This window comes from Brachyistius frenatus, unplaced genomic scaffold (genome assembly GCF_029030835.1).
Source record: "Brachyistius frenatus isolate BFR_SWC_R1_liver_20210118 unplaced genomic scaffold, ASM2903083v1 Contig_12, whole genome shotgun sequence".
NCBI lineage: Eukaryota > Metazoa > Chordata > Actinopteri > Embiotocidae > Brachyistius > Brachyistius frenatus.
Genome location: NW_027210611.1, coordinates 2,080,402 through 2,098,676, shown reverse-complemented (window position 1 = coordinate 2,098,676; position 18,275 = coordinate 2,080,402). Strand labels below are relative to the sequence as shown.

Genomic DNA, 18,275 nt, shown 5'->3' with positions numbered 1-18,275 from the left:
GTGTAAACTATATAGGACATAAAATTAAAGTATTCAAGTTCCTCAAACTTGCAGTTACTTTAAACACCACTGTGTTTCAGAAGGGATTATTGAACTTTTTTTTTAGCATTACTGCTATTCATACTTTTTACATTAAACTTCGCGATATAAAACAAACTGCATAATTAGGTTAAAAAAAAAAAAATCATTACCACATTAAACCACCCAACAGTATATTGAATAGTGAATACAAGCTCCAACTCCACTGGGTACAACATTGAATGATATTTACATGTTAATCTATCCAATAAAATAATGTACTTGACTTTCATTTTGCTGAAAGTACTTTCTATTTTTACTCAAGTAAAAGGACGTTGTTTTCACCGTGGTATTGGTGCATTTACCAAAGCAACAAAGTACGAGTACTCCTCCATCACTGCCTGCTAGTACAGCGCTGTCTGCTGCCGTCAAGATTGTCAGTGCAGAGTGACGTGACAACCTCCCGTAGACTCAAAATGTAATTTTATTACAGCAAATCCATCCGAATCTCACTTCTTTCAAATAGCAGGTTAAACATACAAAAGCTCACTTAACATGTTTGTTTTTTATTAAATATGTAAAAAGCAGGTCAAGTTATTCACAAATAAAATGCAAACATGCAACACGTTTTTTGGGGAATGCATAATGAGTGGGACATGAAAAAAAAACAATTACCATTCATTAATTATTTGACAGTACATGTTTACATTCCTTTTCATTTACACAATAATATATGACTAAAGCATTGTGGTGCACTGCCCAGTTCAATATTAGTAAATGCAATATTAAGAAAGGGTATATAACGTACTTTCTGGAATATAGTGTGGCAAATTGCTCAGTGAACCGACTCGTCTCGTGTAAGACTTGTGGTTTAACAAATAAAAACTGACTGAAATCTGAACAGACCACGAGTTCCAGCTGAGGTTTAAAACTTAAAACGCTGCTTTGAATAAGACGAGTCCACAACAATGTTTCCTTCTTCCCTATGTTTATGGCATACCAAGTAAACCGCTATCACTAAACCACCTTGTGTGGTGCGAATAACACAAATGCTGAGCACACCGATTATCTGAAATCTTGTAATTTGTGAGGACAGTTGTCAAGACAGTCATAGGTTTTTACTACATTTTATTCACAATTCATTGACTGTAGTCGCCTCCTTCATGAGGATGCAATGCAAATTCTTGCACTATTTCTAAGGCTTAATAATAATAAATACGGTGAGGGAGGGTCTATGGACAGATTGTCCAATACAGAGTCAAATGTCAGTGCAACATATGGAAGGAGGTTAAATAAGAGCTACTACGAGCCCTTCCAGGGCTTTGCTTATTGCATTCTTGTGATTAATATTCTTGATATGCAAAATAAAAAAACAAAATAAAAAGGAAAAGGACAAAAGCTGGGAGGTTAACACTTGCACCGACAGGTAGTGACTACCCGTCTAAAAACTTCAGCATTTCATCACATCTACTGTTGGATTTGAACCGACTTTCCACCCACACAGTCCTCGCAACAACTTCTTTGATGGTCTGAGCTTGGCTGCTGGTGGAGGTCATCGCCACAAACCTGCCACAGCAGTTCACCAAAAGTCACGAAAACACCGAACAGTGAGCAGAGGGATACAAAAATGAAAAAGTGTGATGGTGCTTCTATTCAGGAGTTTGCTTCATGTGCTCAGTCTTGGAGAGAACAAAGAAAATAACCCATGAGGAAAAATAAAGATCCTTGAACAGTTCTCACAGAATAAAAAGAAGGGGTGTAACTGTGGTGAGGGATGATGGCAGTCAGTATTCGTCCTGTTCCTCCTGCTGATCATCTGGTACTTCCTCGTGGGTTTGCTGGTCCACATCCTGTCCATCACCGTCAGCCTCACCCTAAAAAAAAAAAAAAAAGACACTGACAGTGAATATAGTTCGAGGCAAGGTCATGCAACTGCAAACAAAGACTGAATTCTTATCTTCCAACCACACAATAACTTTCACATGATTTCGCCAACAGGAAAAGCAAGAACACTGAACACAAACTGTCCTAAATCCTGTTCAGATCGATCTAATGTCCCGGGCTGACCTGGTCGTCCGTGGCGTAAAGAACCTCCATTAGCCGATCGACAAACGGGGCATTTTCTTCACCGTGTTCCTGGCACAGCAGCTCCACCTCGCGCAGCTTGCTGAAGTAGTAGTCCCGCTCCTTCTCCACTCCTTCCAGTGCCATCTTTAATGTGTTCACCTGCAAAAAAAAAAAAAAAAAAGTTCAGAGGACGGTTAAAGCATCAGTTAAACCAACAACTCTCAGAAACGGTCCCTCCAGGGTTTCGCGGAGTTTATTTTTTTGCAATTGTTGCAATCAAAAATGCTTGATATTGAGTTGTTTTTTTTTTTCAAACATTACTATGCAATTTGCGAGTTTTTTGCGGTAAAATTGCAGGAATAAGAAATGCAAGTTTAGGGGATTTTTTTTTTTTTTTGTTATGCACTACCTGATAAAGAGAATTATGTAATCACTTCCTCTGATAATGGTCCTGATCTGTCAAAAGCATTTGATACTGTTGATCATTGCCTACTCTTAAAGAGGCTGCATAATATTGGACTCGACTCATGTAATTGGTTCAGGAACTACCGATCAGAGAGACAACAATCTGTTAAACTGGGAAGCCCCCACTGAGTATTTTACCAGGAACAAAAGGTGCTCCACAGGTCTCAATTCTAGGACCAGTTCTTTTTTACTATCTACATCAACAATATTTTTTCATCTCTGGTCAATTGTCATTCACATCTGTATGCGGACGACACAGTGCTGTACCACGTTGCCAATTCTGTACAAGTGGCAGTGGAAAACTTACAGTGCTGTCCAGCAAGCTCCTTAAGATACAAGACTTCTATTAAATGGAAGCAAAACAAAGTTTATGTTGTATTCCTTGAAGCAGATCCATAGATTACAATAATCTCAATATTTCTACCTTGAATTGATTTGCAATCGAAAGAGTCACAGAATATAAATGTCTCGGCATCTGGATTGATGAAAAACTCGCATTCAAATTTCACATCGATAACCTTGTGTGCAGACTCAGACATAGAAACAAAACCATGTTTCCCATGTTTTGCAGAAAAAGGGTTGTTGAGGAAGTCTTCATGTCAATCCTAGACTACGGCGATGTGATTTACAGACATGCATCATCCTCAACACTTAAATCTCTGGACTCTGTCTCCCATTCCGCCCTCAGATTTACTACAGGTAACGGCTACAATACCCGTCACCGCCTTCTATAAGATATGGCTGGATGGTCCTCTCTTCAAAAGAGACGTGACACTCACTGGCATCTCTTTATTTATAAAGCTCTGATTGGAAAACTGCCCTGTTATACACAGACGGGCCTCATCAGACCCGCTCCACTAACCGGCTCTTATTACATGCTCCACACGTTAAGAACTCATCTGGGAAAGTCTGCTTTTAACTTTAGTGCACCTGACTCCTGGAACAAAATACAGAATCTCCTTCAAATCAATTCACTTACTCCACTTACACATTTCCGAAGCTTGATTTTAAATATCCAAACACGTACTTGAAATGGTTTGATATAACTGTATTTTACTCCGCTTTATCTACTCAAACTACATAACTTATATTTTAATGCTTCTTACATAACCTTCTTATTTTATGTTTTTGTCGATTTTAATTTGTCTTTCAGGTTAATCTTCCTTCATCTGACAGAAAATGGTTATCTATAAGCTCAACTGTGGTACAATCTCATCTCTGTCAACTCGACTCGAGGTCATTGTAAATGAGGGTCACCCTCAATGATTACTCGAGTATAAATAAAGGTTGAATGAATGAATAATAAGCACGTTGCACATCACAGAAATATTTCAGATCTAATCTATATTTATTTTATTATTGAACTCCGAGAAGCACGAGGCTCAACATTGCAAAAACTTCCTAAAAGTGACACAGTTTTAGAAAACAGACAGCCTTGCGACTGTAATATAGAAAACAAAGGCCCAGCGTGCTTTCAAATTAAGAGCTTTAGATGCTGTTACTTGATATTAATTAAACACATATGCCTACTATATGCACAAAAACAAAGTGCAGTTTCTTACAACTAAAAACTACAAATAAAACTAGTTTAACATCCAGTCTTCCTCCTTTAAAATAGAAGACCACATTTCCCACAAATCCTGTCACCTAGTTTTTTCCCGCTTCTTCCGGTTTTCTCCTATGGAGTTTGTTTTGATGACGTGAGAAGTAGCAGAGCCTTGCTCATTGAAAATGAGGGGCTATTTTTGTTAATAAAGTGAGTTTGGTTTGGGAAGGCGACTTCATACCACAATACTTTCAGCAGAGCTTTTTGTTGATGCCATCTTTTGCACAATAATCTCAGGAATTTTGCAAAATTGCAAGCTCGCGCAAATATTGTGGCGACTGCCTGAATTTGCAAGAATTATTGTGATTGCAAGATCGCGATTTTCGGGAGGGACGGAAGAAAGTAAAAAACAAGCAGTCAACGGGACAACAGAAGGGGAAGCAGCACAAAGTATTCTTTACACTGATCTAAGCGATTCATTCAAGTAACTGACATAAGATAAATAGTTTATAAAGGATAAAAAGAAGTTGTCTGAAGTGCACAAAATCTCACTGGTCCAGAGTAGTGCTCAACCAATAATTCACTTAAGTGATTAGTTAATGGATTAGAACTCAATCATTATCTTGTCATTGATAATCTATTGATCCATTTAGTCTTTTGTTAAGATGCTCTTCATTTGCCAGCTGCTGCCTCACAAATGTTCAAATCTTAATAAATTCAATTGGTGGCTAGCAAGTTTTCTTTCTGGCTCGTGGTCACACTATATAACCAACCTCCCGCTCGCTTTGTCTAGTGTCTTTTTTTTCAATATTGTTTCACATTGGCTGTTTATAATGACACTTAAAAAAAAAAAAATCTCTACAAGCAGATTTAAATGAGTAGCAAGTTTAGAATACACAATAAAGGGAAATATTCAAGGGAATATTTAGCAGCAGCAGGCTTGACAGCAACCCATAGATAGTGTATGCAAATACATTCCTACACTTGATAGAAAAACAAAAGACGCAGAATTTCTCTTTTCAAAACTGCTCAAGCAAAGGTGCCATGACTGATTGAGCTTCAGGTGGAACTGGACTGAGGTCAAGACTCTGATTTAGCATTATTTTGTTTGAAACCATCAACAAAACAATCATGGAGCAAAGACCAGCAGTGCCAATGCAATGTTTTTGACAGGCAGATTTATATACACAACATAAATAGTCCGCCGATTAATCTTCACAATACAACAACAGTCCCAGAAACGGCTTAACAATTTCTAAATGGTTGTTAGTTGGTGATCTGTTGTAGTGCTTTAAAGTTGGAAGCAGTCTGTAATAGTGGTCAAATATAATTTTTAAAAGGTCCCATATTGTAAAAATGCAGATTTCCCTGTAAAAATGTTAAAACACTCACCCCACATGGGAATGCACAAAGCCCTAATCCAGCAACTGTGCTGTTCGGATTTCTGTAAATTTGTGATGTCACAAACTCAAGCTGACATCATATGTCAAGCCTCAGCCCGGACCACTGTCCAATATTTTATACAGAAGAAAACACAGAGCATCGTTCAACTGTTGAGCTAATAAGCCACAAGCCTGAGGTTGGCCTGAACGTGTGTCACTCAGAAAAGAGTCAGCCAATTAGAAAAGAGTGTCATTGATATATAACAGCCTGTTGTTGAAAGAGCTGTAGAGAGAAGCTAAAGAGAGATGTAAAACTATGTTGCGATGCTTTTGGTATGTTTAACCCCAAAAAATATCTTCTTTTGGATATCAAGACTGCCAAAAATAAAACACTGGAAAAGTGTCAAATATGGGACCTCTAAGACAAACAATTTGGTCATTTGGATCAAGACCAAACAACACATCATTGATCCTGTTAACAAATCTAAGTTGTACAATATTTTTTTTTTAGACCACCTGTCTCTGTATGTAGGGTGAGAACAATTGGCGTTTTAAGAGATTAAGAACTGCTCATAAATAAAAAATGAATTATGTATTTACACGTAGCTGCAATTCCTGGGCACTAAAAACCAGCTATATGTGCTCAATTCAAAAATGTGTAGTGGAGGTGTCTGTGAGCTCGGAAAGGTCATCACTGCAGTTCAGTGGTGAACGCTAACAGCGCTGGACAAAAGCATGTGGGCCATGTGGAGAGAAAAAAAAAAAACCGTAGAAATACTAAATTTAGATGATAAGACCTGATTTTCTTGAACATACCTCCTCAGTAAGATGCGTGACCTGTGCTTCCAGTTCTTTCTCTCCTTTGGCAGGAATCGCTACAGCTGTAGGGATCTTTTTGGCTGACGAAGGTCTGGATGTCGGTGTTGCAGTTTTGGGGGTAGTTGAGCTTGACCTCGATGCTCCTACAGCGGATAAAAGGTTTATTAGAATCTTTACTGACAACTTAACAATATTCAGAGCTAATAGTCACAGGAGTTGATGATAAGAATATAAATATTCCCAAGCATCACTATTTAGCGATGTTGCGTTAAAATAAGAAATAAAATACATTGAAGTTGAAGCTTACCTGCCGTGGGGGAACTGGCTGCATGGTGAGACTTCTTTGGCAGATTGAAGATTTGCTCACCAGGGTCGGGTGGGGGAATGGCATCCTGACCCTGTCTGGCTTCAAGCGGGTCATACTCTTTACCATCGTAATTGGCATCATAGAATTTCTTGAACCACTGGATGAAATCAAGATTGTCCTGAAATCTGCCTTTAACCAGTTTCTCCACAGGAATAATCTGGACAATAAAACAAAAACAAAAAACAAAAAAAGGGGTGGGGGGAATTGAAATACAAGCAACAAGCGAGCAACAATGCAAACACTGAGTGACAGTGAGGAACCCTACCTTGTCAACATTCATCCTTTTGAAGGAAGCCTGCAAGACTTTGAAATTGTGAATGTACTCGTGCTCCAATTTAGCTTGAAACTTGACCTTTTTGAGACTGATGCAGCCAGGGAAGAGCAGATCCATGAACTGGCAATAGGCAGCTCCTGAAGAATCAACAAAAAGTAAGTTGAGTACACAACTCCCTGCATGACGAGAAAACTGAGCCCAGACATAGTGGAGGATTTCTCATGTCTGCCTTCACGTAACAAGAATCCCCTGAAATAACAAAAAGCCTGGGAGCCTTTTCCATGTCCAGGTCACTGACCCCGTTTCCATAAAAAGAAAAATACTAATGAACAGTCTTGGTAACATGGCTAATATTAACTGAAGTTGGGCCTTTCCCATTTGAAAAGAGGGCAGCAGCTCAACCTAAAATGAAGCTCACATTAACCCAACTTAGGAGCACGTTAGAAGTAATCTACATCGAACACCGTCAGAAAAGGGGGCTGTGCATGCGTGTGTTTCTGATTGAAATTGGATTACTTGGTCACAGCAGGAGAACACGGCAGCCTACAAGTTTATTTATAGACGACGCTCTGCCAGGGAGAGGTGAGCATGCTTCCACAGGTCGCTTTTAACTGCCAGCTTACACAGAAAATTATTCGAACCCCGTCTTGCTTTACAGGCAGAGATGTAATCGCCAAAACATGCTTTCCATCTCAAACAGCTGCCCCGACACATGCAGCAGAAGAGGTAGGAGGAGGATGAGAGGAAGAGAAGGCCGTTTGTTCTCACCTGAGGAGAGCTGCTCCACTTTCGTATAGTTTAGGCCGAGAATGTCGTTAACCCAGGCAGTGATGTCATGCCTGCTCATAGTCTCCTGGGTTATTGAGGTAGAATATACGTTGACCGCCATCCCCCAACTGCAACAGACAAAACAAATCATAAACAGAAGCAGTGCATTGGCAATAAATGTCCTATTTTCTCCAGTTCTACAATTAGAATCGATGAAGATTTCAAAAGACAGCAGCTATTCACTGTGGGTCCCACTCACAATAAAAAAAAGACAAAGCAGTCAAAACGATAAACACATGCAAACTGTATTAACTCTAAGGGCAAGTTAATAACAATTCCAACAGTGAGACAAACTAAACAACGACTTTACACTGACCGGATGTACTGATTTTTTTAATCCTAATAATACTTTAGAGCATGAGAAATCTTTCTAAATACCTAAAGCAAAAAGCTTAATGTGTGTGCATACTGTACAACTGTAATAATAGAGGCACTTCATTTTTGTATGCACAACACACCCAAAAGCAGAAAAACTGTCAATGGAGTAAATTGAATTCAGTAACTGCTTGAATAAAATGTTCAGGCTAGAAGCCACACAGTAAGACTGCATCAAGATTTACATCATGACATGACGTTTGGCGTTGTTCCACGTGCCCACAGGGATCTGCAAAGAAGCCCTGAGCTCCAAACAACACCCAACCCCTCGCTGCTGCATGTGACAGGTACTCGTATCTTTACACAGTACAGAGAGTGGCTCCTCCTCTTCAGGTGTGCCCACCTGTCAGAGTTGAGCTCGACGCAAAGCAGTCAAGCCTCCAATAAGGACACAATTTCATTTTAGAAATAAAGGTTTGGGCTCATAGACTGAATTAGGCATGTACCTTTGGCAAAATTAAAACAGTATAACTTAATTTAGATTAAAAGACACACACAGCATTGAAATGTAGCATACAAATATATCACTGTAGTGCATGGTAGGGTCAAACTTGTTGAGCCAAGTTCAACTTTAGACTCAAACAGATTTAAGTATCTGAACATACATACATACATGTAAGGAATACAGCTTTAAGGCTTCCTTTGGGAAATTGTCATATCTAAAAATCTGTTTTGTTAACAGATGGCCTAAACAATAAGAAGGTGATCCACTATTGCCTTTTGATACTGCTGCAGCAGGGTCTGCAGGTTTCTGAAAATTGAGCCTGTGGTCTGATAATTGGATTTTTTTTCTTTTTTCTTCCCTGCATGGTAAATAGAAGCTGTTGCACAACCTGATTAGATAAATTTATATTTGATTGCAAAACTGTGACGTTTGTTGCTTCGGGGCAACGGGGTAGTATTCAGGCCGACAGACTAAAAGCATACAAATGTGCCAAAAACACAACAGGAGGCTTTGATCCTTAAGCTACAGATTAAGCAGTTCCACAAAATGCCCAGAAAACATCCCATCGATCATCGGTGCATCAGGGCATCCCACATATATCCGAGGCTCGCCCATCAAGGTCCCACGCACACATCTCAAATACGAGCATCTTTTTCTTACAAACACTGGCAATGTTATTGATCTTTCTGAGGGAATGGGACTATTTTAAGCTTTACAAACATAACACGCTGCTTGCAAGTTTGCCTGTCAACACGTGCGGGCCTCCTTTTCAACAGTGTATTCATGGGATTTTGTCATTTAAAGCCCGATCGGCATTTTGTTTATAAAAAAAAAAAAAAATCACAGCTTTCCTTAATCGAAGCAGCGATCAGGTCAAATGTGCCATGAACATTTACGAAATGGGCTTCCCCCCCCCCCCCCAAAAAAAAATTCCTCTGCAAAAAAAATGAAGACGGGCAGTATCCCCCACTTAAGCCGACATCGCTGGTAGATAACAGCAGGAGAGCTGCAACAACAACAAAAAAACACCCCTCTGATCACATTATAGCATCGACTGACGTCCCGATAAGGCATGCTAAATCGCCGTCCCCTAGCAGAGACGGGGGAGGGGGGGGATGCAGTGTAACACAAGTCTTTCCGTAATAATGTTGGGGCTATCGTGCAAGAGCGGAGCCTCGGCTGACTCGAGTCTCTGGGAAGGAGGGAAGGAAGGAAGGAAGGAAACTGGGCCAGCCCATCTCATGTCAACAAAGCGGATGTATGCGCTGCTGTTAGCATGCTTTGTTAGCCTGGCAGGCAGAGATAGCCAGCCGACGACCAGGGCTGGGCTGATGACCGGCTCCGATCAGAGGAGGGGGGGGGGAGAGAGGGGGGGAGACCGCGGCTTGTGCAGCAGGTCGTGGGAGCTTCACCGCATTAAAAAAAAAAAAAAAAAAAAACATCAAATCAAACACACGTGAAATCGGGACAGCGGGGGTTATTCTGGTAGCAGCGGGAGTGTCATATCACGATGGGAATATTGGAGCAGCAGGGGCGTTTGTCTGCCTGTCATTTGACAAGTCGGACCGTGGCCGACCCCACTCCTCCAAAATGCGTCTCGTGTCTCTGCGCACCAAAAAAAAAAAAAAAAAAAAAAAAAAAAAAAACGGCATTTTACTGGCGGCAGCGGTGGTACGGCTCGCTCGCTTTTGAAGCACCGAAAGGGTTTAAACTAACTTGGGAGCGATTTACGCCAATGGTGTCGGACACACTCGGAGAGAGCTAACATGACAGGAGACAACAGGGGAGAGGGGCGGGTGGGGGGGCGGGGAGGGAAATACGGTGCAAAGCAAAACGTCGAGGAGGAGGCCAGAATGCAAGTTTCTGTCTGCAGCAGTGCGCGTTTCTTTTTATGCTTTCTTTCTTTCTTTCTCTTTTTTTTTTTCTTTCTTCTTCTTCTTACACCAAATGAAATGCGGCATTACACGGGTTTACCTGTAGGCGCGCTCTCCTCGCACTGTATTTTTCCTGTAAGGAATGATGTTGGTTCCGTTGTCCGGGACGATGTCGTTGTTATTCTCTCCATTTGGGGAAAGGGCTTGGGTGGGACCGGGCATTTGGGTCTCTTAAAATGTTGAACAGATAGTCTGTTCTCTCTCTGCCCGGGAAAAAAAAAAAAAACAACAACAACAGGAACGATGCAAAATGCGAAGAAAGTGCCGCACCTCCGGGGCTCCTTCCTTCTGCCTGCTTATTCCTCACAAATCTCTGCCCTAATGACGTTGCTGCACCCTGTACCACGTGACTGATGGGGTTGGCTGCCTGTTCCTTATGGTGGGCTATTTCAGTACACCAAATTGCATTGATCATTTGCGTGCTTAGTAAAAACAAAGAAAGAAAGAAAAAAAAAGAAAAGGCATCGTCATCGGTCAGATCAATGCGCGATGCTTTGTCGACTTTTGGGATGCCGATGTGACGGTGAAAAGGCCATTCATCACAACACTCAAAGAGACAATAACCAATCAACTGACTAGTGTTAATAACATTAAAAGGAAAACGCAGCCCACCCAGTTTCACCTCCACACCCTTACATGATAATCACATTGTTAATTGTTATTACAATTTAACAAAAGCGGGAAAGTAGTGCTGATGACAATGACCACCAGTTACATGGTAAGTAACCACACGGTTTTGATTACTAACCAGATGAATCAATCAAGTGAAATATCTCAAATAAAACACGTTAAATAAACCCACTTTGAGCACAAATGTACTGATTCAAGTTTTTTTTTAAATGTGATATATGGCTGTATGATTTGGGGTTTTTGGACAGTTGATCAGAAAAAAATAAGAGAGCTAAAAAAAATGAGCCATGGGAACTTTTGGAGGGGATTTATCCCTATTTTCTGAGGTTTGTTCCACCTAAAACAATAATAGATTAACCAGGAAAATAACAAGTAGATCAATGGATCTACTGGTTAAAAACCTTCTTTTTATTTTTGATTATTATAATTATTTTGTAAAATCACATAATGCCATGAATTAGTAAAATTAAAAAAACAATGGCACTACGATGAATGTCATGAAACCCAAAATATAAACAGTATTATATCACAATAATAAAACAGCAAATACTCATTTGAAAATTTTGTCATTATTTTTGTCTTTATAGCTTAAAAAAAAAATAGCTTGAATGTTTATCTAAATGGTTGCTCTGTTGACCAACAAATTGCTGAATTAACTTAATATTGTGTAAACGTATGTACATTTTGAGATGTCTGTTGAGGGGTGTCAAAATAACGCTGTATTATTGCAGCATACAAGGATCTTATAACAGTGCATACTTTGTTGTCTTGTGGTTGCTAAGCAACCATCAGTTTGCATTGCCACATCTGTTGTTTTTACGTTGCTTTTGAGCCACTGCTGTGAATGGGACAGAGGAAATCTTACAATATTTAAAAGGTGAAGGTCATCATTTAAAATGGAAGTGCGGGGAACATTCTTGGGCATATCTAATTGTTACAGATATCAAATTTGTCGAGACTGACCCAACATTGCACTCCTAGAGAATACAACTATCTGTGTCGGTCCAACCTTATATGGTTAGTAATCAAGAATGGGAAGCTGCTGTATTTGAACCAGCACATATTTAACAGGCAAGATGGAAAACTTATTTGATGTCAAATCTTTAAGTAAACTAATACACAGATAAGATGTTTTATGCAGGAATTTTATAATCTACTGTATGTTCGGCCATTCATCAGGTCTCCAACGTATATAGTGTGACAATATATGGTACAGCATTTCTACTGCTCTGTTTTACTGCCTTAATTTTTATCTGCTGTTTTTCTTGTGCTGCCACAGATTTTCTCTGTCATTGTTTGCTGTTTTTTTTTTTTTTTTTTTTCAAAATGTCACTGTTTTTTTCCCCGGTCCCATTATAGTCCTTTATGTTTTTATGTAAACGTAAACACCAATAGTCCAAGAATACAGATTTTGAGTCAATACAACAATCTATCAGGCATGCCATCAGTCCAAAGGTCATCTAAAGTCTGAGCCTGTAATATTTGCACCACTTTTGCACCTGTCAGCATCTGTTTTGCGGGTCAAATAAGTTGCCTTATTAACGTCAGCCATGTCACAACACTAAATAATTTAATTCTTGACACCTTTTCCAGGCCTTACCAGAATGTAAAGGAGGGATCTTCAAGAAAACGTTACTGTCCAAATAACAAAATATATTTGGATCCATTTTTTTCCCCATTCATCCCAAACTGTATTTATTTATTTGTATTTGTATTTTATTTGTTTGGGTGTGTGTGTGTGTTTAGTCTGTTTGTGCGTATTTATTCAAAAATAAATATTTTTCTATTTAACTTATATGTATTTTTTTTTATTTTGTGTGCACTTTGTTTTTTTCTTGCTGCTATAGCAACTGAATTTCCCCACTGGGGGATTATTAAAGTCAATCTTATCTTATTTGATCCATTACTGCCTTGACAGATAAAGGCTGAAATTCACATAACTCAGAGTCTGTGCTCAATGAAACCTAATAAAGACTCTAGTGCCACCATCAGGCCATAGTTGAGGTCACTTTTTTTGTCTACAACTTATGAACTTTAGAGTCTAAGGACAGACTTTTTTTTTAAACTGATCTCTGATAAAGATATATGATAAAGTTAAATAGAAATATGTAATATAAAATTATACATTTTGAGTTTAATCTTTGAGTGCAAGTCAGCATTTTTCATTTGCCTGGTGTCTTATGTCAGGATTTTCATTCTCCATGTGTATATGCACAGCCTCACAAAGTCAGCTTCACTTTGAAGACTCATTCCAAATTTCAGTAGCTTTTAACTGTGAAATTTTAACCATAATTTACATCATCACTCTTATTTTTTCAACTTGAATCAATCAACCAGGAGCTTTTAAAAGGCACGTGTCAGCAAAGCGGGTGCGGAGGAATTGCAGAAAATCTTTAGAGCTAGTCTTTGAAGTGCTTTTTTAAATATCTAAAAATAACAGAAATAAATCAAGGCAGTGCACAAAATGTATAATATTCACCTTGAGCATAGGAAGCTTGTGTGGTAATTCTGAAGGGAAATATATTCGGGACATTCCTCCTTCCTTTATGGGGTCAAAAGTTTAGTCTTGCACAAATTCCTGCAAAGCCAAACACAAGGAATAACCAGGAACTAATCTCTTTCAATGACCAAATTGTGGACACTGGAAATTACAAACTAAGAGCCACAAGCATGCAGTGCTACATTTCCAATAGAGTAATGCTAAAGGCCCTCTCAGACTGACAAGTGACAACCACGGCATCAAAACGCAAGCACAGAGGTCTGCTTCGTATCTGGAAGCAGAAAGCAACACGACATGGTCAAACATCAGAGACAGAAGGATACCGGAAATCTCTGAGCTTGTCCATGTGGGCAGCAGCTGCATCCCGCCAAAATGTGGCAGTGCCAGCCGGGAAAAGTTATCGCCACGCTGTCATTGGAAACTTCCCAATCTGAAGGGCCTGAAGTGACACCACAGAGGTGCAGCATGCACGGGCTTTTTTTTATTTTTTAAATACACGGTCAGAATGTAAAGCACAAGAATGAAATAAGTAAATTAACACAAGAATGACACATCCTCCGGGCGTACCGCTGCTTACTTCAAGTGTAGAAAGAGTCTCCTCCTCGATGCACACAACAAAAAGACAAGATTTGTCTTTTGAAAATGAGAAAACAAAAGGCATATCTGGAGTTACACTGCAGCTGATGCACAACATGTCTAAATGTCTTCGCAACGACACTTCAAAAATGAATTCTGATCTGAGGCAGCTGTGTAGAGGGCTGATGTTCATCAGTATCCTACTGGGCTCTCAGTTCAGAGTCCAGAGGACAATAGATCAATTAATATGAGGTACTATTAGATTCCAAAACACTGCATGACGCTTTATTAAATATACAGGAATGATTTTAATACTGTGAAGAGCAAAGCTATCAAAAATTTCACTCAATGTGAGTTGAGTTAAATTCACGTGTTCTTTTTTTAATGTGGTGTGAATGTCTGATAGAGATGACCCAAAACTAAGCGTAACACTAAAATGAATAGTGATATGTCAGTTAAATTAAGTGTCCAGTATTGTTGGAAAACAGCAACTTCAGTGGATACTGTAAACCTGATGGTATGTTTTGAGTTCTGGTGCGATGGAACAGTTTTGAATGTTTTCTTGTTACTGTGGTCTTGCAAAAAAAACAAGAAATCTAAAATATATGTTAACAATAGGCTTAACTGATCACCATGTTTCTAGTCAATCTACTACTGGGTTCATACAAGCTAAGCTTACATTTATCAGATATAAAAAAAAAGACAATTGCTAACTAAAGGCAGGACAAGAATACACAACATTTGACCATAATGCTGAACCTCTGAGCGCTGGGCTGAGGCAGACCTGGATGCTACAGTAACTCACTAATGCCTCTTAACATACAAAGTGGTATCACAAGATGGGACTTAAATCTCACATATTGTGCCTTAAGGTTAGATTAGTGTGATTTTGCGACATTTAATGATGCAGATCACTGTGTTTTTACTTTCCATTAAAGCAACTCCTCACAACCGTAGGATAATATAGATTACATAGATTGTCATCATAAAACTCACCAACCTAACAGCCAGTTGCATAAGCAGAACACAAACCTCACTTTAATATCTTCCTACATTTGAGTTATGAATGCTGACAACAGTGTGCATATGACCTGTACCGATTATTGACAATAAATGTAGATAAAGGCCACCAAATTCAACAATCACTCAAGTGGGTGGGAGTCCAGAGGCACAGCAGGGGGGGGGGGGGGCAGCTAACTGAGCTAAGTGCTGTTTTTCTGTTAATGTTGCCTGCTGTCAATTTATGTAAGGGCGGGGTAGCATGTTGTTACTGCACAGCTGGAGGACAGTGACTGTGTTCTCCTACAATAAATCAGCATTGCGCTGCGATGCATGAACTCGTTCCAGTCAGTGGAAAGGCTGTGCTGTGCTTCCTGCAGTCCTATCCCACCAAACTTTCCATTGCACTGCAAGTTGGTGGGTGGAGAGGTAGCAGCTCCACCCAGTAGCTAAAACCCTCGACATTCAGAAATACAGAAAGGGAGTCTCGGTGATCTTGAGTTGTAGGTTAGGTTATAATGTCCAGGTTGTGTCTCAGGTTGATCTTAAAGGGTGCAAAAATTATTCTTGACAATTGAAGTTCAGGGGTTCACTTCCAGGCACTGACTTAAATGAGGGCAGAGAGGAGGGAGCAGCGATATATAGGACATCTTAATTTTGTAAACTTGTCGAATCATTACATGAAACACATCATGTGTCTGTGTTTCTATTTGTTATTTGGAAGAAGGGGCAATTTTGCACCCAAGACAAAAGCCCAGCCTGGTGAGTGGTCACCCCCTTCTTCTTCTTCTTCACGTCTGCCCCCCCTCAGAAATACCCTTCAGCTGTTGTTGGTGATGAGGAGGGAAAAACAACAAGACAGTCCTGCCAATTTCTGAGATTTGTTAAGCAAATCTGCAACGTAGCAGCTAGCTGCTTCAAGTCCAGTCAAAGTGAATGGAGCTAACGCAGCTCCGTGTTGGAAATGAGAGACACTATGATTGGAAAGCACGCGATTACACAGACAAACAATGACAGACGACATAAAGAGTGTTTTACCAGGACGGTAGTTACTAAAAAAAAAAAAAAAAAAAAAAAAAGGGACAGCAGAAGATCTTGTTCAACCAACCGCCAAGTTACAGTTGGCTAATTTTGCTCCTGCCGACACTTTGTCAGAACAGTGACAGCCGACATCTGCCCTGATCCTGGGCACACATCACCGGACGAAACACGGAAATAACGCTCTCATCTCTGCAGTCATTCATCATGTTGCGCGTTTCAAATCAAATTACAGGTTGAAATTGTTCAACAAAGCAAATCTGACTCACCAGTGAACTCCGATCCGCAGGTTTACAATGTGTTAAAAAAAAAAAAAAGAAGCTGTTTTCCGGCTGAGTCACCCCACCCTCAAACGCCCATTCTCAACAGACGGACACCGCCGAGCGGGTGCCTGATTGGACAGCGTCTCACCGGCGTTCCAGCTGATTGGTCCGTCACTGACATCTGTTCTAAAATTGACCAATCACGTTTTGATGCGTTGATCATTCACGACAGACACCTCTTGTCTTGTCACTTCACTTTTCCCTCCTGAGAAGCGACAGATCTTTTACCTAAAATGTACTCAACTGAAAACCACCTGCAAGAACATCATTACAATCAATTAAAATAGACTAAATATCACAATAAGTACCAAAACGATTGTCTGTCTGTTGACAAATAAGCGACATTATAGAATAATCGAAGATTATCTTTAAAAAAAAAAATACTGTGCTATGTAGTACAATAGAAAAAAAAAACCCTGTTGCGTTGCTGGTCGCGGAAATGTTGCTGTGATGAAACAGTTGGATTCATCTAAAAACTGCTTAGCAACTCTTTGAATTAACATTTAATTTACCTCTATTATTACAGTGTTTTAATCAAGCAAAATGTGCACATATTCTTTGGTCCTAGCGTCTCAAATGTAAAGATTTGCTGCTTGTTTGTGTTTTCTAGATTGTTTTTATGGGCTTTGAGCTGGTGGTTTCACAAAACAATACATTTTAAGTCACCCTTTAGAAAAAAAAAAAAAAGGTTCTCCTGAAGTTGTGATGAACATTTATTTGTTTATTAGATACATTTCATATTTTTAAAGTGATTACTCAAAGAAATAATGGCAATGCATTAATTGGTAGTGAAAATAAAAGCATAGGCTATCTCTTTTTTCTTTAACTTGTATTATATGTGCATTACAGGATCATGCTATGGCATGTTGTTCAAAAGCTAACCAGCATTTTCAAAGTCAAAACTGACTTATGATTTTGTTTAAGTCATGAAAAAAGGGGGGTCTCAAACCCCAAACCTCCTAGCTGAGAGTATGCAAAACTTTTTCAATTTCTCTAAATGTTTCAACTTCACGAAAAATTGAATCACCATCAACAGGCCAAGGTGCAATCTGAACCATTAAAAGCAACCCTGGTGAAGTAGAATCTTTAACCTGTTGAGTTAACCAGACTGTGGTTGAGTCGCTGGAAGCGCTGAGTGAACTCCGTGATGCACTTGCTCCTGCAGCAATTCATCCTCTGGCGCCGCAGATAGTCTACGATGCCGACTCCCAACTGGAAACGACCTCATGAAGACACGGGTTCGACAAGGTTCATGGTTTACCTGCTGAGGTGACACGTGGTGTACTGAGGGCAAGTCCCCTTATTAAGCCACATGGTTCACGGAGAGCTAATCCCTCTAAGGGTAAGCCACGTGGTTCACAGAGGGCGAGACCTCCTAAGGGGAGTCCCTCTAAGGGTAAGCCACACAGGTTCAGGTTTGTACGTGTAGTTATACCAAACCAAAGGTCAACAACAATACAAAACTAAAAAAAAAAAAAAAGTCCAAAAGTGAAATTTTTCTACATATTTCAGACAACATGCATGATATAGTATGATATATAGTATGTGGTGTTAGAGCAGTTTCCTCACAGTGAGAAGTAACTTGAGGCATGCATGTCATTTCAGAATACTCCAAAAATCATGAAAAGTCATCCAAAACATCCAAAGAAAATTCTGGGTCACTTTTTGTGACCCAGAATTTTCTTCATT

General features: G+C 39.6%; 1 protein-coding gene across 2 annotated transcripts; it reads right to left on the bottom strand.

Moving 5' to 3' along the window:
- Positions 1–484: 484 nt before the first annotated feature.
- mapre2 (microtubule-associated protein, RP/EB family, member 2) lies at positions 485–16,587 on the bottom strand. 2 transcript variants are annotated; one of them, XM_069692132.1, is made up of 7 exons: positions 16,533–16,587; positions 7,707–7,834; positions 6,930–7,075; positions 6,605–6,821; positions 6,295–6,440; positions 2,086–2,244; positions 485–1,892 (listed from the first exon to the last, which is right to left on the bottom strand). In XM_069692132.1, exons 2-7 carry the CDS (start codon positions 7,825–7,827, stop codon positions 1,803–1,805), a joined length of 879 nt encoding a protein of 292 aa, XP_069548233.1. In that variant the 5' UTR covers positions 7,828–7,834; positions 16,533–16,587; the 3' UTR covers positions 485–1,802. The 2 variants fall into 2 exon arrangements, with proteins under 2 accessions (XP_069548233.1, XP_069548232.1); XM_069692131.1 differs by lacking the exon at positions 16,533–16,587 and adding an exon at positions 10,561–10,904.
- Between the last annotated feature and the right edge of the window lie 1,688 nt (positions 16,588–18,275).